Source organism: Gossypium hirsutum, chromosome D06 (assembly GCF_007990345.1).
Source record: "Gossypium hirsutum isolate 1008001.06 chromosome D06, Gossypium_hirsutum_v2.1, whole genome shotgun sequence".
NCBI classification, from domain to species: Eukaryota; Viridiplantae; Streptophyta; class Magnoliopsida; order Malvales; family Malvaceae; genus Gossypium; species Gossypium hirsutum.
The window spans coordinates 65,905,682-65,929,970 of record NC_053442.1 but is presented as its reverse complement, the minus strand read 5'-3'; the positions used below and the strand labels follow the sequence as shown (position 1 = coordinate 65,929,970).

Below are 24,289 nucleotides of genomic sequence, written 5' to 3'. Positions count from 1 at the left end.
AGGCTTAATCTGCATGTGGATACTCTCTTCTTTCTCCATAAGTCTATTACCAATGTATTCCACTTAATGCTTTGATCTTCTTTACTTTTTCTTGTTTTTATAGTGAAAGTAAAGACTTTTGCTTTCTCTTCTTTTTGAAGGCAATCATGGATTTGGGGGACAACCAGTAATATGAAAAACTGTGAGTTTTCAGATTCTTTTTTTCGCCCATAGGGTTTTCTTGGCATTGCCATAATCATTGGTTTTTAAAGCTTTTCAGTTTTATATTATTTACTGATTGAATCATATTTGTTTGATTATGGGGGACTAAAGGCTCAACCTTTATTTACATGATTACTTTATGAAGAATGGTATGTGTGAAACCGCGGCAATTTTCAGAGAAGAAGCTAGTCGTATGAACTCTTCACTTTTTAACATATATTCATTTTTATTAAAAGCCTGTTTCCTAATGAAATGGTTGTGCACTTTTCAACATATCGTTTCTTGATGTTGAAGGTTGTAAGTTGATTAAACTCTCTTTTGAACAACGATTTATAAACACAATTGGCTTATTCTTCTACATGAATCTTTTGTTTCTTCGTTTTGCAAGGCCTGTAATTTATTGATTGTAAAAGAGATCCATTTTTTTTCAGCATTTGACTATAACTCCCCCCAAACCCAAGGATTCTTACAACAATGGTGGACAGTATTTTATAACCAACTTACCTCTAGGCTACCAAATCTTCAAGAATTATCTGAGGTAGAAACCTCTGCTAAGGTTGTTTATGGAGCTTAAGATCATATTGTGCTATACATGTTCATTTTTATTGCAATCTTGTCTAGTGATGTGTTTTTTGTCAATATCACAGGCTGCATAAAATGCTGGTACTGGACATAGATATCTTCCTACTTCCGCAGATTTTCATTCCGATTCCGCTTTCAAATCACTTGCTGAAACTAATCAAGTGTGCCCCACATATTCTGCTGCATCTAGTTCAAGGTATACATATGTTTTTATTGAACTAATTACAAGGTTTGTATCATTCACAAATAATTTATAGTTTGTTACATATTACATGATTCACTGCCTAGTTTAGCATATTGGTGAAACGTATAATTTTAGATTAATAGTGAAGTGTATATGATTATCCATTCTGGTATCTAATTTGCTTTAACAATTTTTGGAGAGTTTTTCGATTTCTTGATTTTGTTTAACATTTTTTCATGTATCAATCAGCCTTCTGCAACCACAGACAAATCATGCTCAGCATCAAGAACTTGTTAGGATATGTTCTAAACTATCTATTCGTGTATGCAATAACACTGAATTGTTAATAAACTCAGAACCATTCCTACAAATCCATCCACCCTCCATGAGGCACATAACTGCGAACTTCTGATAACCGGACCTTCTGAAATGCAGAACAAAGTCGAGGCATGGGAGAACCATTCCTATAAATGAAACCACCCTCCATGGGGAACAAAACCTCAAACTTCCGATAACTGGACCTCATGCTGATGGTTAGCTTGGCCGTTTATCTGGTTTTAGTTCATTCAGTGTTCCAAAACAGGAGATGAATAATCTGTATCTGCTTTATTTGAGAAGATTTTATACACGCTGCAGTATAAAATGCTGGTTTTTGTTCTGTTTTCTTGTTGGCTAGTCTTTTGGACTTGTATCCTTTTTCTTTTACTTGGGAAATGAAAGATCATTGCTGATTTCTATTGGAAATAATGAAGCTTTTAGGGGGAAGAATTTGTTGGAACAGTTTCAAAACATATATAGTCTTTCAATCGTTGCAAATGAAAAGTTATATCACTTTATTATTAACCAAAAGTGATCAAATCTCATAATGATGAATTATGTCTTTTAAATTCAAAAATTATATCACTTTATTGTCAACAAAGAATCATGATTATTCAAGGATACTTCTATTGAATAATTTGTTAAAAGGTGTGACTATCCATTTAGATAGTCATGTTTCTATGAAGAGACATGAGAGCGGAGTGTTTAGTGGACTGTTTTCATTAGTGCAAAACGTAGACAGTCATTGGACTTCATTGTATCCTCGAGGTTCATTTGTAGTAACTCTTTTGCACACTAACAATTCTACTTTCTTTAAGTTAATTTTTATCCCCACACCAACAGGATTATGGCTGCTTTATTCATGGTCGGTTCATGCAGTGTTGATGCTTGTATATCTCTATAATATTTACTGTCAACAACCAAGAGTTTTGATGCCTGGAAAAGGGACTTGATTGTAAAGACTGTCAGCCAACATCAGAATATATGGCAAGTTTTCAAGTACTTGAGTTTGGACATGCACCTGTAAATATATGAAAAGGAAAAGGACAAATTCTAATAGAAGCTCAAAGTAACATTAATGGGAAACAAACTTTTAAGATGTCAAAGAGGTTGACTTACATTACAAAAGCCTCATGCACTGTATCTGCATTACAAAAGCTCTTCCATGGGAATCTCTCGTTCTTGGCATTTTCTGCGCTACAAGGCATTGTTGGCCTTTTAACTTAAAAGTTGGTTCCGCAATGCGTTCTCGACACCCGTCATGGTTGCACAGCTCCTCCTGGAATCACTCCAGTACCAGGTGCAGTAGATCAAAGCATCACCTTTACTGCCCCATAATCACCCTCTGATCTGCCAACCATTTCCCAAATGACATCAACAAGAAGCATATTGGCATGCCATCTTTCACCATTATATTAGGCTATGGATATATATATATGATCCTAATGAGAGATCTGTAATTTCAGTTAGTTGAGTCTGTTATTCTGTTTACTGCATGTTTAAATACTTGTAACAGTCAGATAGATAATCATTCTTGATTCTTGAATGTACAAACATAACTTGCTAAGTCATCTGGCTTGAAGCAAGATTTGCTTCACTTCATTTCATTATATTTTGGTTTTCTTATGCATGGTATTGTCACTTGCTCCCTAGCCACCTCTGGATATATATATGTATGCATCCCCCTGGACTCTTCTTTGTTCTTCTTGTTAGTTTTGAAGACCCAAATTCCCCTTTTCTTTGTTCGTTCATTTTGATTTCAACTGATCCTTAAGGCTTAATCTGCATGTGGGTACTCTCTTCTTTCTCCATAAGTCTTATTACCAACGTCGTCCGCTTAATGCTTTGATGTTCTTTTCTTTTTCTTGTTTTTACAGTGAAAGTGAAGAGTTTTGTTTTCTTTCCTTTTGAAGGCAATCATGGCTGGGGGGGACGATCCAAACCATGAAAAACTGTGAGTTTTCTGTTTCTTTTTTTCGCCCATAGGGTGTTCTTGACATCGCCATAACCATGGGATTTTAAAGCTTTTCAGTTTTATACTTGTTTAAAGGCTCGAGCTTTACTTGCACGATTTCTTCATGAAGAATGATATGCGTGAAACCGCTGAAATTTTCAGACAAGAAGGCAATGTTCCCAACAATCCAGTCCGTATGAACTCTTCACTTTTCCTAATAAAATGTTTCAACATATAGTTTCTTGATGTTGAAGGTTCTGGGATTTGTGATTTGTTGATTATAAAAGAGATCCATTTTCTTTTCAGCATTTGACTATAACTCCTCTCAAGGTCAAGGATTCTTAAAACAATGGTGTGAACCATTTTATAAGCTACTTACCCCTGGGCCGCCAATTCTTCAAGCAAACTCTGAGGCAGAAATCTCAGATCCGGTGATTGTTTATGGAACTTAAAGATCATATAGTGATTGTTTACGGTGATTTTTATTACAATCTTGTCTAGTTATGTGTTGTTTGTCAATATTACAGGCTGCACAAAATGTTCGAACAAAAAAAAAGAAGACATCCATGATGAATCAGCAATGGACTGGACAGACATATTTTCCTACTTTCACAGATTTCTGTTCCGGTTCCGCTTTCCAATCACATGCTGAAGATAATCAAATGAGGCCCCCATTTTCAAGGTTTACATATGTCCATGCTTCTCATTCTCATTTTCATGTTCATGTATCTCATTTTCTTGTTTTTGTTTTTTACATTCTTTTCTTGCATCAATCAGCTTTCTGCCACCACAGATAAATCTTGATCAGGACGTTGAAATGGTATGTTCTAAACTATCAGTTCACCTTTGCGTTAACACCGGGTTGTTATTAATTTCGCTAAACATTTTCAATATGCAGTCGGAAGGTCAAAGCACTAACTTTCCTATAAATCCAACCACCTTCCAATGGGAACAAAACCTCCAACTTCCGGTAACCGCCACTAGACATCATGGTGAAGGTTAGCTTGGCCTTTTATCTGGTTTTAGTTCATTCAGTGTTAAAAAAACAGGAGATGAATAATGTGTATCTGCTTTATTTGAGAAGATATGCATGAGATGCATGCAGTTTTGCCTTGGTTTACTTCATGTATATCATACATTCATGGAGCTTTTATTATCTTTTCAGGACCAAGGGAATCAATTGAGCCACCACCAGTCAACACCACTGGACATCATGGTGAAGGTTAGCTTGGCCTTTTATCTGGTTTTATTTCATTCAGTGTTAAAAAAAAAAAACAGGAGATGAAAACTGTGTATCTGCTTTATTTGAGAAGACATGCATGAGATGCATGCAATGTTTGCCTTGGTTTACTTCATGTATATGTATATGTATTTGTATATGTATATCATACATTCATGGATTTTTTATTATCTTTTCAGGACCAGGTGAATTAATTGAGCCACCACCAGTCAACATATTGCATATAATTGTAAGTGGAATGTTAATTATCTTTTTTGCTGGAGCACCTTACACTCACAGGCACTAGGTTTTCTTTGTTTTGATTTTATAGCTGTTTAAGCCCTTATTGTAGATACAAGTTTCGGATACATTTAGGTTTTTCCATGTATTCAAAAGGGTATTTGGAGGGTCATATCTGAATACTCATGTCCAAACATGAGTGCTTGAGGAAAATGAAAAGTTGAAGCAACATATTGCATGCTGCTGTTTATTAGCAGTTTTATTTGTTAGAATACCTTTCACTCTCATATGAAAACCATCAAAGTTGTATTCCTCATTTGTGACTGATTTGTGATGAACTGAACGATGCAAACCAAAGAGCATCATCGAAACTGAGATCAGTAATATGTGATCAGTCATAGAAGAAGAAGATAGCAAATTCAATGTCAGTGGAAAGTATCATAACTGTAATGATATGTTCATCTGCAGGGTAATAAACCAAGCACTTCCTATTTTTCCGGTGAACGAGAAAATAACGGTAATTCTGTCAAAAACTAACAGAAGAAACTAAACATAGTCATGTATCTTTATTTGATAATCACACTTGAGTCCCTAATAATAGATCGGTCATCTATGCTGCAGGCTTCTCCTTAGTAGGGGTTGGTTGCCTCCCCTTTAAAAGAAAGAAGGAAACGTTCTGCAGCCATTTCTCCTCAGATGGGAAGTTCCTAGCTACAGCAGGGCCTGAAAAGGTGGTATTAAGGTGTAATATTAGCTTTTTTTTTTCTTACACAACATCTAATTGTATAAGTTCAAAGCTAATTTCACTTTTTCTTCTGGTAGGTCGCCTTTTGGCACATGAAGCATCGTTCTAAAATTGGAAGTAAGACAGGCCATTCTCTTCCCATTACTGATGTTCGATTTGTACCAAATTCACACGTAGTTGCAACATCTTCCTATGACAAGACTGTCCTAATATGGGAAGATCCTAAAGTAACAATGTTCTTCTTGTAACTTCAGATATTTATTTAATATTTTTTCTAAAATATTCAAAAAGAACTAAACATACCTTGGCCCGACGCTTAGATCCTAGTCCGAGTAACATAATGAGTGTACTACAGCATTTACTTTCCTTTTGATGACATGTCTTCATATGGCAGACTGGGAGACCTCCTGTAAGGCTTGAGGAGCATATCAACCAGGTCTTGTCATTAGATTTCCATCCTAAAAGGGAGAATCTCCTTTGTTCCTCTGACGGGATTGATGAGATTAGGTTCTGGGATATCAACCGAGGCTCTTGTATTCATATCTTTCAGGTCAGATAGCGCATCTATTAGAATATGGTTAAAATGTGTCTATAGTCCCTGTACTTCTCGAAAATTAAGTATAGACAGGCATATTTTAACCTTAGAATATCTCATAGACGACAAAGGACCGATCCCTGATTTTGCTTACCTATATTTCCTTGTGTGAGGTGATTGCAGGGAGCTAGTAAACAAGTCAGATTCCAGCCTCTCTTTGGAAGGTTTCTTGCAACTTGTTCAGACAATGTTGTCAACCTAATTGATGTTGAGACCAGCAAGATCTGTGCCCGTTTCGAGGTTGAATTGATTTGGATGCTATTATAGCACTCATTTGCATCTAATAATATATCGTCTATTCATGTCAAACACATATCCATACCCGACAGTCACCCCAGAGTTCCAAGTAACATAGTCTATTTGTGTCATTGCATGTATGAACAAATGTTAATATTTTGTTTCAGGGACACGAAAATGAAGTTCAGTCAATTTGTTGGGATCCAAACGGCATATATATTGCCTCCATCAGTGAAGACAGTGCAAGATTGTGGTCAGTGTTTGAGCACAACTGCTTGCATGAATTGCATGCAACAGACAACAAATTCCAGTGTTGCACATTCCATCCAAAGTATTGGCTTCACTGGGTCATTGGTGCCGAGCAGGTAAAGTGTCTTAAGAATATTTATTATCAGATACTGTTTTATTTCTTCATTATTTTGCAATCAGATATGCAAGCCATTGTTGATATCTGAAATACACAAGAATGCAAGTCAGTCATGGTGTGATGATATTCCTTTCTATTGAGATCTAATTGTTCAAATTTTGTCAGTCACTTGAACTATGGAATCCATTAGACACCAATAAAACATGGAAATTTGAAGCACACATGGATGCAGTTTCTTCACTGGCATCTTCTTTAGACACTGAAATGATTGCCTCTACAAGCCATGATGAGTTGATTAAGCTATGGAAATAAAGAAGCCTCTCCATCAGAAATCATGCATTTGCTTGGATCAGAGCCATGTGTACATATGGAGCATTTTTGGATGAAGTTAATGACAACCGCAGCCAAAAATAAACAGTCAAGTGTATACATAGACTAAAATGCTGGTTTTTGTTTTCTGTTTTCTTGTTGGCTAGTCGTTTGGACTTGGATCCTTTTTCTTTTACATGAGAAATGAAAGATCATTGCTGATTTCTTTTGACAATAATGAAGCTTTTAGGGGGAATGACCATGGCTGCTCTATTTATGGTTGGGTTGGTTCATGCAGTGTTTATGCTTGTATGTCATTATAATGTCAAGTTCTATATTTCCTTAAACATAACGGTCAACAACTAAAGAGTCTATTGCCTACAAAAGGGACTTGATTTTTCAGTAATCGATGGCAAGTTCTCAAGAAATTCAGTTTTTACAAACATCAGAGACAAGAAATGAAAAGAAAATGGAAAATTTCTAATAGAAGCTCAGAGTAACATAACTTTTATAATCGAAAAGTTAAATAGATGCTCAAATCTTGTTGGTTGACTTACATTACCAAAGCCTCATGTACTGTATCTACATTTGCAGAGGAGAATTGAGGGTAATGGTGAAGTTGTTTCCACGACCATCACTTCCATAGCTCTTCCATGGGAATTCCTCGTTCTTGAGCAACTTCTCGGAACTGCTTCATTTTCTGCACAGCAACAACCGTAGCTCTAGCATTGTTAAGGGCGTTTTTACTTCCAAGTTGCTTGCCCAATGCGTTCTCAACACCTGCCATTTCAAGAACAATTCGCACAGCTCCTCCTGCAATAACTCCGGTACCAGGTGCTGCAGGTCTAAGCATCACCTTTGCTGCCCCATAATCACCCTCCGATCTGCCAGCCATTTCATGATGACATTAATAAAAAGCATTTTGGCATGCCATCTTTCACCATTATATTAGTCTAAATTGAGCAGGCTACCACGAAAATATAATTACATGATCCTAATGAGTGATCTGTAATAGGGATGACACAGTTTTCCGACATGAAATCCTATCTAAATTTCAAGATTATGAAGCCTCCCGAGATTTTACTTCTAGTGACTGCAAAGTATTGTAGGCTATAAATGCTTCAACAAATTTTTGGCCTTCATTAGCAGTCAATAATTACAGCACCATCATTCAGATATATTTGCTTCATTATGCGGTTAGGCCCTTCCAAGTTCAGCAGAGAACTTAAAGACTAAAATTGCATATAATCCACAGATCACAATCAGAAAACACCGTAGAGGAAAAGGTTAAGAGACCACTTTCAATGGGTTAAAATAAGAAACACTCCTTAAAACATTTTGAAAAGCCCAGATTCTTAAGTACAACAAACTAAGATCATCTCATCACCTTTCCAAAAATAGCTACACAATCCTCAACCAAAAACTGGGAATCACTGAGTAAAAACTTCTACATGTTAAAACTACATTAAATGAAAGTCACTACGTTACTCGGACACTAAGTCTTTCTCTATGTACCCTTGTCCAACACTCATGTGGGACATATGGACAAAGATATGATTTCCAAAGATCCTCCAACTACATAGAAAAATAGAAAAAAATCGGACCATACCCGTCTCATATACATACGCATATCTAACATTCACACTCCAATTCAATAATGTAGCTATTAACCTACCCCATTAATCAGGACCATATACAAGTAGTTCAACATTAGTACGAACATATCCATATCCAAATATGTACCGAACACAATTTTTAAAAAAATTTAAAAGTAAAAGAGACCCTCTACTAAACATGCAACAAGAATCATTCTTATACCCCCAAGAAAGGAAATTTAGTTGGACTCTTCATTTTTCTCGAAGTACCCTTGTCCAACACTCATGTCCGACACATGGATAAGGATTTAACCTCCAATGGGGAAAAATCGAACCATACCCGTATCTGACATTGACACCCCAATCCAAATAATATATCTATTAACCGACCCCCATTAATCAGGATCGTGTACAAGTAGTTCATCATTTGTATGAGCATCATATCCGGCCTCCATATCCAAATATGTATCCAACACAAATTTAAAAACTTTTAAAAAATAAAAGAGACCCTCTACTAAACATGCAACAAGAATCATTCTTATACCCCCAAGAAATGAAATTTACTCAATTACATCATCTAAACAGACTAAAAAAAACACTTCTTGTATGTAATAAACTCCTTACCGATGTGGGAAAGTCAAATACTTAGTCATAGGAATAGCAATAATATTTCTTCTAGCATTCACAGCTGATTTCTGAACAGCACCAATAACCTCCTTAGCTTTCCCAACCCCAACACCAACTTGACCTTGTTTATCACCCACAACAACAATAGCTCTAAAATGCAATTGTTTCCCACCTTTAACCACTTTAGTAACCCTCCTAACTTGAACCACTCTTTCTTCAAACCCATCCCTTACTTTCTCTTTCTTAACTTTCCCAAAAGCGCTAGATTTCTTCACTTTCGAATCCATTACGTACACATCGTTTCCCAAAACAGAGACTCCGCTGTAAGCCGGACCGTATAGTTCCTCGTAAGCTGCGGCGATTTCGTCTTCCGTTTCTTCTGGACCCTCGTCAAAAGACGGCGGTGGGGTGAATCCTTCTGGTGGTGTTGGTGGGTCGAAAACGATGTCTTCTTCGGGGTTGACGTCGTCGAAAAAGGAAGTGTCGATGTCGGAGGGTTTGGCTTGTGGTGTGAGGGAAAGAGGGCGGAATGTGCGGCGGAGAGAAATTGGTTTTGAGGGTTTGGAGAAGGAGAAGGTTTTGGAAGGACTGGTAGAACGAAGGGTAAAGGAAGAAAGGGTTAAGGCTATTGCTGTTGTTGTTGCCGCCATGGATAAGGCTCAAAGAGCAAAATGAAAAGCCAAAAAATATGCTTATCTTATGAAAAAGAAAAATAAGAAAACTGTGTATGTATGTTGGGGGAGACGATGTAAAGCGTAACCCGAACAATACGGATATGGACCGGATATTTTTTAAAGTATAAAATAACATTTAGTCCCTGAACTTTGTAATTTGTTCATCTTAGTCCTTGAATAGTTTCTTGGTTCACTTTCATCCAGAAACTTGGTAGGATTCAAGGAGTCATATTGCATTTTGCTCTCTCTATTCAAAAATAGATAAATTAGTCTTTGCACGTTAAATCAAAGAGTAAATCAACCCTTCTATTAAAAATTTCATCTATTTCTACTATTAAAAATTGGTTTATGTTCGTCAGCATAATGTACATGTGCAATTGTTTAGTTATTCCGTCAGTCAGGCTAGTTTTTAACAATAGGAAAGGATAACTTTTTTAACAGAAATGACTAATTTGCTCTTTGATTTAACGTATAGGAAATAATTTACCCATTTTTTAAGTAAAAGGAGCAAAATACAATCTGACTCTTAGTGCAAGGGTCTCCATGGTACTTTTACTAGAAAAATTATTTATGAAAATGGAAATTTCAAAAAAAAAATCAAAAAACCTACATTTGTTGTATTGTCTATAGCAATAAATTAGAACTTAGTATTCGTTGATTCCTTATTTTCTATTAAACGATATTTTCTGCCATTCTTGAATCTTCAGTTGCTACGAGAGTAAACTCTTATCTCAAATTGAACATTGAATGAAAACTAAACTTTCCAATGGGGAAAATTTATAGTAACCAAAACCGAAATAACTATCACAACTACTCACAAAAATATAATTTATTTGTAATTTGTTCATCTTGCTCCTTGAATATTTTATTGGTTCAAAGTATGATTATGTTGCACTACCTAAAATTTTAACTTTTTAATATAATTTTTAGATTTTATATAAAAAAAATAAAAAATTTTGAGTAATAATGTGACATAATATCATAGAATTATGTCAGCAGTACACCTTAACAGAATCTAAGTACAAGATCGAATTGGAAAAAGTCACCAAAATTTGAAACTAATATAAACAAAATAAAATTAGTAAGCAAATTGAAAAAAAAAGTTCAAGAACTAAATGTTTTTTTACCTTTTTAGGCTGCCTGGCCCGACCCATTTTGACTTCGATTTTTTAGCCTCAGGTCGGCCCAAATTGATTAGTTTTACTCTTTAAAAATAATAAAAAATATTATTTTAAAAAAATAGTAAAATGAGACATTTGGATCGGCCAAAATTCGATCCAAGCTTGGATTTTTTTTAGATCGGGTTTAGATCGAACCCATAAATATTAATTTTTTTAAAGGGTAAACTATATTCAATATTACTAAGCTATTAATAAGTTTACGTTTTAGTCATTCAACTTCAAAAAGTTATAAAATGGTTACTAAACTATTCGAAAGTTTTCATTTAAGTTATTGGGATGTTAAAATCACTGCTATATGACATTCTCTGCTCATACTACCTGCACCAATCAAAAGTTCTTATTCCCTTTCTTTTATACAGTTCAATTTTTTTCGTGAAATAATTTTGAACATCACTAATTTTTTTAACCAAAATTCAAATGATTTTTCTCTAATCTTTGACATTAACCGTCATGCCAAATTGGATCTAAGGCATGTTCGTTTACCTGTATTGATCCTTCGTACCTAGGGAGGCAATTTTCAATTTTAATAGAAAAAATTGATTCGGTTAATTTGGTTTCGATTTAGTCGGGTGGGGTGAGTTGTTTGTTTTTTTACCTCGATTTAATTGATAATTTTATCGGTTTTTTAATCTCGGAACCAAATTGACCAAAAAAATTGACTTATTTTATATTATTTATATTTTATAATATATAATAGATATATAACCATATAAACTCAATCCAATAACCCAAGATCGATTAATTGACAAAATTGACCGAATCAAAGTTGGTTCGGTTTAGTCAATTTTCTCAACTAAAGTTAATTTGATCGGTGTTCTCAACTAAAATTGGTCAAGTCAATTTTCTTATGTTAAAGTCGATTAGTTCGGTTCGAAAAAAAAATCCTACCAAACTAACTGATTAAATCGATTACTCTTCCCTAATCGTACCGATTGTCAAATTTCTGCTTTATGCTTGCTATCCAAACTTTAAAAAAAAACTTAAACAACCCAAAGACTTAAATAAAAAGTTCTGAATAGTTCAGTGACTTAAATGAAAACTATTGAATAGTTCAGTGATCATTTTGTAACTTTTTGAAGTTGAATGACCAAAATGTAAACTTACTAATAGTTTAATAACCTCATGTGTAATTTATCCAAAAACTAAGTAAGACCAATATGGCCTATTAAAAACACATTTAAAAATCATGGCCCAAAAGTAGTAATAGCTCAATCAATCATCGGTTTATCACCATCGAAGCAGGCGCGTGAGTAAGTAAGCGGGAAAGGTTCTCGTTCGGGTGAAATGATCGACGTCCAAATGGCAAACCACGAATAAAGCTCACGCGCAGCTCAGAATCACATCACGACTTTTTTTTTTCACCACTCGCTCTCTCTCCCGTTTTTTTTAAACACCGAGGAAGACCGGTAATGTCTTCGTCAACCTCTGCCGCCGTCCCACGCGCCGGTAACGACGACGAAATCCGCGCCGCCTCAATTATGGAACGAGAAATTAACAGTTCCGATATGGAAATCGATGATGATGATGAAAACGAAGAGGATTTGCAAAGCTCTTCGAATCGAAATGGTTAGTCAATTTTTATACCTTCGGTCAATCGATTAGGAGAGATTAAAATTTAAATATTGACATTTGTTATAAATTAAAATTGAATGGCTATTGAAGATGTGAGTGTTTTAGGAGCTAAGGAGATGAAAATAGAACACATTAATTTTTAAAGTAGGAACAAAGATATATATATTCTTTTGTGTACATTTATTCAACAATTGTTTGGCATTCCAGTTGAAACAAAGTATTCTAGTATTTGAGAAATTTTGTATCCATTTTTGTGATTTGCAGTTAGCTTTTAACACTGTTATAGTGTTGCTGACCTCTTAGCATCAGCTGAATTGGTCGTATATTTTACTTGTTGCTGCAGTACTGCCATGAAACAGCAGTGCAAGCACCTGAATTTGTTTACTCTTCGCTTTGGCTGGTGATTAAATATGCTAGAGTCTGGAGATTATAAGAAAACAAGATGTAAAGATTTCATTTGTCGTTAAGTATAATTTCATAGCGTGACTGGAAAATTTGGTTAATTTTTGTCATCTTGATTGAGTTTTTCTTTCATGTAGATGCTGGTAATGTTGTGGAGTCCAGGGGGCATGATGGACAACTCGGGTCAGATTTGTCAAGTACTCCTGGAAATTGCGAACCAAGAATACCGGCTAAAACCCTTAATGTAGGAGAGGGTAGTGCTAATTTTGAATTTTCCAGTCTTCCAAATGAGTCGTTAGCAACTCAAAAGGAGGGTCTATGCACAAACTATGTGGCTTCCAAGTATTCAGTATCTGGAAAAGAGCCTGCAAAGGAAAATGGAATTCAAGAATATATGGGCAATGGAAAAGATTCTCGTAACATGTTAGAAAGAAAAGCTTCTCAAGACTACCCTGACCAGCATACTAATGGCAAGGGCCATTTTGTTGTTGATGAGAGTAATTCACTCCCAGTTGGGTATCACTCGGGAGGAGTTAATAATGGTCTAGGTTTCGAGGAAAAAAATAAGCAAATGGATGTGCAAACAGATGATGATAAGAGGAAGATAAAATCAAGGTGTGGTGACCTATATGCCTTTTATAACATAGAATGAATTTAAGCTCTTTATTATGTACTTTTTGCCCGCAAGTTTCTGCCTTCCCATGATTATACATCCATTAATTTACTAATCAATAGGTTTCACAGATCTGCTGCTCCTCAGACTAGTGCCGGAAGTCTATCACCTAGCAGTAATAGTGAGAACAAACGCCCTGCACTTATATGTGACTTTTTTGCTAGAGGTTGGTGTATCAAAGGAAGTTCATGTAGATTTCTTCACATAAAAGATGGTGGGAAAAATCCTGGACAACTGCCTCAAGAAGATACAGCTGCAGCAGATGGGAAAAGAGCTGTTGAGCTTGATGAAGGTAAAAAATATTTTCTGTATTATGGATGATCCATAATCTTCTCTGAGTTGTATTTTGATAAGAACCTTTTGTATCAGGTTTTAGAAGTGCTGCTGAGAGATCAAGATCACCTGCTTCTGCTGATGCACTGCCTTCGTCTGTTGTAAATAAGACTGGATTGTCTTCTCATTTCTTTTCAGAAAGAATCCTGCCATTGGGGCATGATGAAAACCAAAGATTACACTTATTTCATGAAATGAATAAGTTCCCTCTACTCCAAAGTAAAGGTAAATCTTTGGGCACTGCCCCTGCCTCTCAGTGGTTTTCTGCATCTACAGATGATTTTGGACCATCTAAGGATGTAAGACAAAATGGTATAGGTCAGAACTTGCCTGTTTCACTGAGTGATAGATCTACCTTCGGGAATGGTTTTCTTCCTGAATATAAATCATCATTGAGTGGCTCGGTTATATCATTGGGCGATATATATAGTGAGAACCAATCTCATCATGTCTCAACACACCTAGTATCATTGCCTTTAAACTTTTCTTTGAGTGCATGCTCTCTTGGAGCTCAAAAGATGTTGGACAATGACCGCAGGTGTCATACTTCCAAGTTGTCTTCTTTGCTGCAAGGCCCTTTTCCCTTCTCTAGTTCTAAACCAGAAAAATTTCTTGTAAATGATGTTGCCAGTGATCCGTTGCACTTTTCAGAAAATAGAATAAAAATATCTTCAGATGATTGGGAGCCATCAGTACCCTTTCGGCCATCCTTTTTTGTCACCTCTGGTATATCATCCCCACGAGGCGAATATGATCCTCTTCGTGACAGCATTGATGTGTCCAGTGCGGTAGAGAGGCCACTTAAATTTTCTTTCTCTAATCAAGGTCCATCCCTCTTGAATGTAGCAGATCCACCAACATATGGCAATTTTGCATCAAGAAGGCCACTGCTCCCTGAACGTAATGATGATAAAAGAACTGCATCTTGTCATAATGGAGTCCATGAAAACTTGGTCAGCAGTAATTGCAACCCTTCTGGAAAAGATTCGCTAACAACTGATGCAAATGATGGAACTTCTGCTGTTGACATGCAAAACGGAACACTAGTGAAAGAAGAGATTTCCTCGGTTGCTTCTCATGTCAAAGACATTTCAAAGGCAAACAAAAATGATAGAGATCATGACGGCAGACATCGAAGAGGCGGGTCTAGATGCAAAAAGGACTTAGAAGTAGATAGGGTTAGAGAAAAGAATGAAATAGATGTTGAGGTTGAGCATAAGGCAGATGGGGATTATAAAGAATCAAAAGCAATGAGGCGTTTCCATGCTGCTCTTGTAGATTTAATTAAGCAACTGTTGAAACCAACTTGGCGTGAGGGTCATCTCAGTAAAGATGCTCATAATACAATAGTCAAAAAAGCAGTTGACAAAGTTTTTGGCAGCATACAACCTCATCAGCTTCCAGTTACCTTCGAGTCAGTTAAGCAATATCTTTCTTCATCCCAACCAAAAATAACAAGACTTGTTGAGGTGAGAATCTTTGCTTTGAGATGCATTGTATACTCTATGCAAGATCTAGATAATAAATGCTACCAACCCCCTTCTTCCAACCAAAGATATTTTCTTTTACCGGATGAATATTGCCTTTTTTGTCTATCAATTAAGTGGACAAATATTTACAGTTTGTATATTTTAAATGTAACTCATTAATAAAATTGACATTCTTATTTTCTGTTTTGCAGGGATATATCGAAAAATACAAAAAATCTTGAGATGCTAGGCGGGGGTGCTAATGTATTTATTGCACATTTTATTAACGGAAGTCTTAAACAATTTAAACTGAGTATCATGGAAGTGTATGGATATTTATCTTGAAATGCTTTCGTTCTTTTTTTCCCTTTATTATCTGTATGTAGAAAGAATTTCTACAATACATGTCTTACTAGTAGTTGCTAAGTCTAGGAGAGCATGTTATTCTTCTTAGCTTGCATGTTGGGAAGTCTCCAAAGGAGTTTCAGCTAAACTTTCTTTAGGACAATGGAATAGTTAGTTGCAAGATTACTTGTATGCTAGGTAACATTTTTTATGGATATAAGATATGAATTGTAAAAAGGTTCAAATTTATTTCATAACTCCTTGCAGTTTTTCGAGAAACTTTTCAGCGAGTTGCAATGTGAAACTTAAGCTTTGTGGTGATGGTGATATGAATATTGATATTTATAGTCTCTGTACCTCAAGATAATGGATCAGACTTGTATAAGAATTTTTGTGGAGGCTTACTCTGGTGTGATCATCTCCTTGGCTTGCCTTGCTTTTTTACTAATGAAATCTGCTCATCTCTTTTTGCTTAAAGCATTCTTTTTCTTTAGTGATTATATAGTAGAAGTCCTTAAGCAGTTTTCTTGTAGCTCCTCCCCCTAATGATTTTGCTATTGTATGTTTGTTTATAAGGTTTAGGAAAGAAGTAGATTTGGCTAATAGGCCATTTTACGAAGTAATGTCTCATAGTCTATTCCAAAGCTTCATGTACAACTTAAACCACAGTCAATAAACATGTCAGGTAGCTTCTCATAAGTCTATATGCTAAATTTATACAATCATGATCGTTAGCATCTGGCAACTCTTGGGAAATTTAGCTCCAAATCATTACATCACAGTCCCTCTGGTATATATTTGTATATTAATGGAGTTGTTAGGACTTTGAATGTGAGAGCTTGGCAACTATACTAGTGAAATTGTTACATTTGTAACTTTTTATTCAACTAACTCTAAAAATCCCTGTTGATTTGGACCAAATTCTTAAAACTCAGGTGCCTGATTTATTTCTGAAAAAAAAATTATTGGAATAATGTAACTTGATACTTCCTTGTTGGGCAAAATGTGCTTTCTTAGTTGTTCTGGCAGCCATGAGAGAGACAAAGGATTGAAATAATTTCTGGCCAAACCAAGATCATGAGGCAATCTGCTTCAGTATTGTCAAGGCGTGCGCCTAGGCGTGCCTTGTGCCTTAGCACTAGACAAAGTGCCCGAGACCTTTTCAGGCAAAGCCTATTCGATCAAGTACACGCCTGGTGCACTTAGGCACACTTTATTATAAGGCGATAGGCATAGAAAAAGTCTGTCTAATTAAAGTCCTCTTTATTTTTTGCATGTTTGAGTATTCAACAACAAATGCAGATCACAAGTAAATCGTGTATGTTCACCAATAAAAATTTTTGCATGTTTTGTAGATAAACTATATCGCACTTTAGAGTTTATTACATATCTTACTCGTACAAATACATATTGCGTTTTATTTCACACAGGTCACCTCTATTTGTGTGCCTTGCATCCAAGGCAAGACAAGGGTTCTAGCGCTTAGAGTATGCCTTACGCCCTTGACAACTCCGATTTGCTTCCTTTTAACTTGTTTTTTTGCATTTTGATTTGATTCATGAGAAACTTATTGTGTTATTATCATGATTAAGAATTGGAATCTTGTTACTACAGCGATATGGTGACCATTATACTCTTTGTACCCTGAAATTTGCCAGAGATTGTTCTGAATATTGGAGTTATCATATTGTGATTGCAATAAAGCTTTCTGATTTCTGTACCAGGTGTTCCCGATACAAACTCGAACCCTGGATTATCTATACTGTTTCGGTAAGTTCTCATGCTCGTAGACTTTTGTTTCTGGTCTTTGAATGCACATGATTATGTTGATTCAACTTTTCATTTCTTTTCGTAGTATTGATGTTTGACATTTATTAGAATATAGAAATACTTAGATAAAAAGGAACATACACATGCGGGACACATACTCATATTCTATAATCACACTTGAGTCGGAGTAATATAGATATAAATCTTGCGAAAGAGAGTCAAGTGAACTGCTGACTTGAAGGTCGGTGGATGTCCAAAAAGAACAATATCTTTAAAATAAGCACACGACGGGGCTATGAACCCGATTGCTACAGCAAACTTCATATGCACTGTTATACTATACGTCAATAATGGTAGTAGGAATGATCGCAAAGCAATAAGAAAGAAAAATAAGAACACATAGATTTTACGTGAAAAATTCTTATCGGGAAAAAAAAATGGGCAGAGGAGAATAAATTCACTAATGTTGAAAAACATCAATACAAGAGATTTTCGGTTATACGTAGTTTGAAAGGGTTAAACAACCCTTCTGATAGAAAAAGTACAGTCCTATACGGGTTTAACTTGTGCGGCAAAGTCCATATCGCAGGGCGGTCAAGATTAGTGGTTCTGTCCAAGGCCGTAGCCCACCATAGATTCTCAATTTTTTGCCTCTCTATTTTATTTCTTTAACAAGTGAGTTGTACTTCAAACTTTTCAAGCCCGATCAAATGAGATATACAACTCTAACATGCGTTTGGATCAACATTTTTGTTGCTGATTTGTTTGGTTGACCTTTATATTTTTAGATCCTAACAGAATATTTATAAATGAATTTGATTTCTGTCATTTGATTCAGAGAGATTCTTTCATTTCATTACCCGAATTGCAGACATCAATGATTCTAGATTGCTATTGTTTTTTTTTTAAGAAAAAAAAACTTTTATTAGTAGTTATACATGGATATGGCACATGGTATAGATGAATAAAACACTATATCATTGTCTACAATGAGAGTTTAATAGATGAAAAAATAAAACTGACAATAACCGTAACAATAGAAAGTTTAAAAATTAATTAGAGATGCATTACCTTGATTAATCATCAATAATTGTATTCTAATTAAAGTAGTCAATATTGTATAGGTAGGCGTATCGTTCTTGTTTTGATATTTGTATATATTGGTATTAGCATGTTTTGATGTATTGTTTTAGGTTTATCGATGTTTTTTAAATATTTTTTACACGTATATTTCTATAGTATAATTTTTAGTTTCTTAATAAATTATATATAGATTTAAATATTTTTCACATATTTATGATTAATTTTTAGTTTCTTAATAAATTATAGATTATTTGGTATTGTTTAAGACCAAAATAATACGTACTGGCTGATACGATTGGTACCGGTATGGTACCAACTGTCATGATCCTAACTTTGTCATCGTTAAACCATTCTGACTTTGAACCCCATTTAACCACCGTCAAAAACTCTTTAAAGATCTCACCACATTAATGATGCACGAAAAGTTAAGTCTTGACTTATTTCTATCGTCATCATCTCGAAGTCCAATCAAACAATTACGATTAAAATGCTCTATTGCGACAAAATCTTTCAATACCAATTCCTAATAGATCTAATGAGGCCTCTATCTTAACAAATATTATATATAGGCCAAAAGAAAACTAAAAATTAAAAGAGAGAAAATTAAGATCACCACAACTTTTACAGAAAACTGGACTGAAATGAAATCCTACTAAAAATTGAAAATTTATAGATAATAGTGAATGGGTTATCTTTTTAAATTGATAATAATTTTGTCTCTTCATTAAAATAAGTGAAACAATGTTTTAAAATAAATAAAAAAAATGGTCAAAAGAAAATTCACAAATAAATATTTGTAAATAAAAGGGAATATAAAAAGACACATCTCAAGTGTTAAATATAATGTGATCATAAAGCGTATATCTTAAGAACTATAGCGAAAGTAGCGTACTATTTTTAAATATAATTTAAAAGTGAAGGAGAAAATATAAAAATTTTATAAATTTTAAGGACAATATTTTAATTTTTAAATTTTTATTCTATTTTTCTAGATTTTAATTCTTTTTTCTCTTCTTCTCAATTATCAATTTTAGTTCAAGTTTGCCTGAATATAATTTTTCAATTAGCATAGATGAAGCAAATCAAAATATGTTGATACAAACTAAAAAAGTTAAAATTTGAGTCAAAATCATGATTGTTTGAATTGGATCGGATCAATAATTAGATAAAAAATTATTGATAATCTGAAAAATTTAATCACTGATTGGATTGTGAAAATTTTGACCAATAACAAAATCTATGTCACGTGGTTCCGGTTTATATCTATAACAACTGGTCATCCAATTTGTTGCAACAGTAGTAAGTAATTAATTATGGAAAGGAAAACGAAATCTCTGAGCATATCGACGGCTACATATCCACTGCCAATGACAATATCCACGTGGGAATCACATCTTCGAAGACATAAACAGAACACACGCGCAAAAATCGGGAAGTGTGTAACAAACACGTGCTGTTCAGACGTGAAAATATCCCGATAACTTCCAGTCAACTTGGGAGTTTGCCTTTTCCGTCTCCTTTATCCTCTCCTTCATGCGCAACTTGATTAACTCACCGTCACTCGCCTCTTTATCCACTTCGAAATATGAGTCTTTTTTAACAATAAATAAAATGATAAATATCAATTTTATATATGAATATTGGTCTAATGTGTAATTTGATACATGAATTTTGATTTGATACAATTATACACATGAAACTTAAATTGAGAATTATATGTATATATGAAACTTTGATTTTGATTCAATCGTACATATTTAAAAAAATAAATACATATATTTATTTTCGTATTAGATTAATATAATTGTTTGCGTATGCAACACATGAATGTAAAACGATACTAATTTGATAATAGTATTAGTGATTTGTGAAAATTGAATCAAATCAAAATTTTATTTATAAAATTACACAAAATTAAAATTTATGTATAATTTTAATATTTACCATATTTTATGCCATTACCAAAACCCCACTTTCAAATTTTAGTCCCTCAAAATTAAATTATTTTTTAGACTTCATGTAATAAAATTTAATTAAATTTAATAAAAGTAGGTGTTATTAAGATTTTTTGAAAATTTAATTAAAATTTTTTAAAATTTTGAAAGTTTATAAATTTTTCTAGAGACATTTGAGGGTTGAATTAAAATTTTTTTTAAATATTTAATAAAAAATTTTCAAATTTAAAACCTCTAGTCTCAATTATAGTTATTTAAAAACATTATATTGCATTAACAACAATACTCATACTCATCGAGTTAATACTCAATCGGCTAAACCAACAAAATCTTTAATATAAACTAATCACATTTAATTAGTATTATTGTTGTTATATCAATAAGAATATAAGATGAATTTAAGCTTAAATACGCTTAAATTAAATGCATATTATCTAAAACATCTCATGAAATAAATTTTCGGATTCCAGCACGATCGATATTATTCTATACTGTAAAATATTAATAATTAATACTAAAAAATTAGAAAAAAATAAATAAATGCTTGAAGGAATTTCTTTTTGTTGTTGTTGTTGTAAATTCATCGGAAAAAAAAAACAGCCGCTAGTTATAGAACAACAAAATAAACAGAAAGTGATGTCTCCGTCGGAAAAAAGAGAGAAGATTATCGGCCAAGTATTTCAGATCTAACGACCGCCGTTGATTTCATGATCGGACGATTATAAAAAAAAGTTTCTTTTTTTTTTCATTTGGTCTAGTTTAAAAAAAAATTGGACTAAATAAATTTAAAAAACGGAAGTTAAAAAAAGTTCTTTTCCGGCATTATGATCCACGGTGAGAAAAAAAATCAGGCAATTTCCGGAAGAGCAGGTTTATTGAGATCAATATTAAGAAGTGGACGTGGATTGACGTCGACGACGGATGATGAATCGGAGTCGCTTTGTACTCCGCCGTTGAACGACGCCGTATTAAAATCCTGATGATCGAATCTCATCCATTGATATTGTTGTCCTTTCACTAAACCAGGTCGAAAGAAAGCATCAAGGTAAAAAACCTGATTGCTTGCGACGACCGGTACGCCGCCACCGGCGGTAAAAATTCCGGACACCGGCGAAACTTTCTGGGAAGGAAACCTAAAGGCGGGAGATCCGAATCCGGTACTCGTCCCGCGTCCAAGATTGAGATCCAATGGTGAAGATTCGATCACGAGCGTCGGTTCACGGCTCGACGATTCCACGGTACTACCTTGGCTTGGACTCTTGCTATTTATTTTATTACCATTATTGAAGTTTTCAAATGGAAGAGGGAAATTAGTCTTAGCTTTAGCACCGCGAAACTCACGAGCGGCGGCGTCGTAAGCTCTCGCCGCTTCCTCCGCCGTATCGAAAGTTCCTAACCAAACACGACTCTTTTTCCCTGGATCTCGGATCTCCGCCGCATAACGGCCCCACGGACGCTTCCTTACACCTCTAAAATATACCTCCTTACAACTTCCGTTTCCGTTGACGGCCGCCGTTTTATCTCTCGGCGCCATTTGATAAAAGACCGTGGCGTTCTTTTATCCGATTGAGAGAAAAATGTCGCTGGAACTGGTGTGGGGTTAAAAGAGGAATTGGGGGGGGGGAGAGAAAGGACCTGAGAGCTGAGGTGCTTTATAGAGGGGAAGGAAGAATCGACGAGGAATTAAAGGGGTCATCGAGGGATTTGACTGAAGGGGGCGGCTGAGATGTTAAAGAGTGTGGTAGCGATTTTATAAATATGCCATAAGTACCTATACTCTTTATAATTTAAATTTTAATCCATATTTTTATTTCTAGGAATTTAGTGCCTTTATTTTTAAAATTTCAAGTCCAGTTGTTAATACTATTAAAATTTATTTTTTTAATTTATTAATGTGACATTTTAAAATTAAAAAATACTCACTTGATAGTCATGTAATTAAAAATTAAAAAATAATTTTAATAATGTCAACATTTTAACATGAATTTTGAAATCTGAAAAGTAAAATGACTAAATTTTTTTAGAAGTATAGGGACTAAATTTAAAATTTGCAAAGAGTGATTTACTCTTTTATTACTACTAATTTAGTTCTTCTACTTTTCATATTTCATTATTTAGATCCAATTGTTAACATTTTTAAAATTATTTTATTAAATTCAAGTTCATTGCAGCATTATTTTCTCGGTTACATTACTACCAACTCAATTTTTTTTATTTTGAAATGTCACACCAAATTAAACAAAAAAATTTAGCAGTGTTAACAATTAGACCTAAATTTTGAAATCTAAAAACATATAGGGACTAAATTTTAAATTTGTGAAGAGTAGAAGATCCTATTACGTATTTTAACCTTTTGTAAATTTAGAAAACCGGATTACGTGACATGTGGATGGTTGTCTTGAAGAAACCATATTATATTATTATCACGTTATCATTATCTAACGGCTGCTAATTCGTGCGGTGGTATGGGCTCAATCTCACTCTCTTTCCCCTCATGTCTATCACACGCCTCACTCAAAAGCGTAAGCACTTATTTTTCAAAAATAATAGATATAATGATATTTTTAATTTATTTTCATTAAAATTGTTTAAATTATTAGTTATTGCTATGTTATTATTTTATAAAATAATATATTTAACTTGCGATATAAAAAATAAAATAACAATTTTTTTACAATTTTCATGAAATAAAAAATTGGTAAACTGCACCCAAGGTTATTAAATTATTTGTAAGTTTATATTTTGGTCACTAAACTCTAAATTGCAAAATGGTCACTAAACTATTCAAAAATTTTTATTTAAGTTATTGAGTTGTTAAAATCGCTACTATATGGTCTTTTTTGTTTGCACCACTTGCACCACTCGAAAGCTTTCATTCTTCTTCTCTTCTACAATTCAATTTTTTTTCATGAAGTAACTTTTAACGTCATGAATCTACGAATCAAAGTCCAAACAACTTTCTCCTTTGATCTTCGACATTGACCATCAGATAGATTTGGATGTAATGTATGTTCTTCTACTCATTGATGGCTACTAATCCACTGTATCAATCATCGAATCGTCGCTTAAAGCCGCTAGCTGAACTTTTTCTAAAATAAAACTTAACAGCCCAATAACTTAAATAAAAACTTTTGAATAATTTAATAACTTAAATGCAAACTTCCGAATAGCTTGGTGACTATTTAATAACTTTTTTAAGTTAAATGACTAAAATAGAAAATTAGTAATAGTTTAGTGACTTGGGTGTAATTTACTCTAAAAAAATAAGTAAATGAAAATTAGAGCGCGTGAGGTCTTGAGAGTGGAATGAGAGTAGGAAGTTGAACAAATTGTCGGCATAAACTGCTATTTCGGCGCGTGACTTGGATCGATTAATTTGGTTTCTGATATTGAGGTACGAGGGAAAAGGGCTGCATAGGTTAAGCTTCTCTTAGCTTAAATTGCCTTTTGAATCGTTCGCTTCCATCCAACAATCTATCCGGCGATTGTTGCTCACGCGTGTTGATTGGCACTTAATCCTCATAAACCTAGTAAAATCAGGCTCCATTAAAAATTTTGATTAATTTTCTAAAATTTTAAATTAAATAATTCAAGTTTTGAGTGAATTGTTGAATTAGTTATAACTCGATTGATATGTGCTTTGTTGCTAATGCAGAATG

General features: G+C 34.2%; 5 protein-coding genes across 14 annotated transcripts; 3 read left to right on the top strand and 2 right to left on the bottom strand.

Moving 5' to 3' along the window:
- LOC107961527 (transcriptional corepressor LEUNIG) lies at positions 1-7,186 on the top strand. 6 transcript variants are annotated; one of them, XM_041096313.1, is made up of 16 exons: positions 1-15; positions 3,163-3,239; positions 3,336-3,433; positions 3,546-3,670; positions 3,767-3,921; positions 4,017-4,059; positions 4,138-4,237; positions 4,405-4,461; positions 4,659-4,708; positions 5,167-5,215; positions 5,320-5,429; positions 5,521-5,670; positions 5,838-5,993; positions 6,162-6,278; positions 6,443-6,640; positions 6,808-7,186. In XM_041096313.1, exons 2-16 carry the CDS (start codon positions 3,205-3,207, stop codon positions 6,952-6,954), a joined length of 1,590 nt encoding a protein of 529 aa, XP_040952247.1. In that variant the 5' UTR covers positions 1-15; positions 3,163-3,204; the 3' UTR covers positions 6,955-7,186. The 6 variants fall into 6 exon arrangements, with proteins under 6 accessions (XP_040952247.1, XP_040952250.1, XP_040952249.1 ...); XM_041096316.1 differs by lacking the exon at positions 1-15 and adding an exon at positions 2,834-3,073 and having other exon boundaries at positions 3,318-3,433; XM_041096315.1 differs by lacking the exon at positions 1-15 and adding an exon at positions 2,840-3,073 and having other exon boundaries at positions 3,199-3,239.
- LOC121218693 (uncharacterized) lies at positions 59-2,298 on the top strand. The gene is made up of 5 exons (XM_041096320.1): positions 59-181; positions 313-392; positions 633-739; positions 849-979; positions 1,217-2,298. The coding sequence occupies exons 2-5, from the start codon at positions 348-350 to the stop codon at positions 1,312-1,314; spliced, it is 381 nt and encodes a 126-aa protein (XP_040952254.1). The 5' UTR covers positions 59-181; positions 313-347; the 3' UTR covers positions 1,315-2,298.
- Positions 7,187-7,325: 139 nt separating the features above from the next.
- Positions 7,326-9,944, bottom strand: LOC107960211 (30S ribosomal protein S5, chloroplastic). Its single transcript, XM_016896506.2, has 2 exons — positions 9,171-9,944; positions 7,326-7,835 (listed from the first exon to the last, which is right to left on the bottom strand). The coding sequence occupies exons 1-2, from the start codon at positions 9,821-9,823 to the stop codon at positions 7,586-7,588; spliced, it is 903 nt and encodes a 300-aa protein (XP_016751995.2). The 5' UTR covers positions 9,824-9,944; the 3' UTR covers positions 7,326-7,585.
- Positions 9,945-12,230: 2,286 nt separating this feature from the next.
- On the top strand, positions 12,231-16,101 carry LOC107960214 (protein FRIGIDA-ESSENTIAL 1). 5 transcript variants are annotated; one of them, XM_041096311.1, is made up of 6 exons: positions 12,231-12,594; positions 13,140-13,617; positions 13,738-13,967; positions 14,045-14,233; positions 14,858-15,477; positions 15,690-16,101. In XM_041096311.1, exons 1-6 carry the CDS (start codon positions 12,438-12,440, stop codon positions 15,717-15,719), a joined length of 1,704 nt encoding a protein of 567 aa, XP_040952245.1. In that variant the 5' UTR covers positions 12,231-12,437; the 3' UTR covers positions 15,720-16,101. The 5 variants fall into 5 exon arrangements, with proteins under 5 accessions (XP_040952245.1, XP_016751998.2, XP_016751997.2 ...); XM_041096310.1 differs by adding an exon at positions 12,944-13,044 and having other exon boundaries at positions 12,459-12,594; positions 13,747-13,967; positions 14,045-15,477; XM_016896510.2 differs by adding an exon at positions 12,944-13,044 and having other exon boundaries at positions 12,459-12,594; positions 14,045-15,477.
- A 4,978-nt stretch (positions 16,102-21,079) lies between these two features.
- LOC107961070 (ethylene-responsive transcription factor 4) lies at positions 21,080-22,340 on the bottom strand. The gene has a single exon (XM_016897311.2). The coding sequence runs from the start codon at positions 22,162-22,164 to the stop codon at positions 21,478-21,480; it is 687 nt and encodes a 228-aa protein (XP_016752800.2). The 5' UTR covers positions 22,165-22,340; the 3' UTR covers positions 21,080-21,477.
- Positions 22,341-24,289: the final 1,949 nt, after the last annotated feature.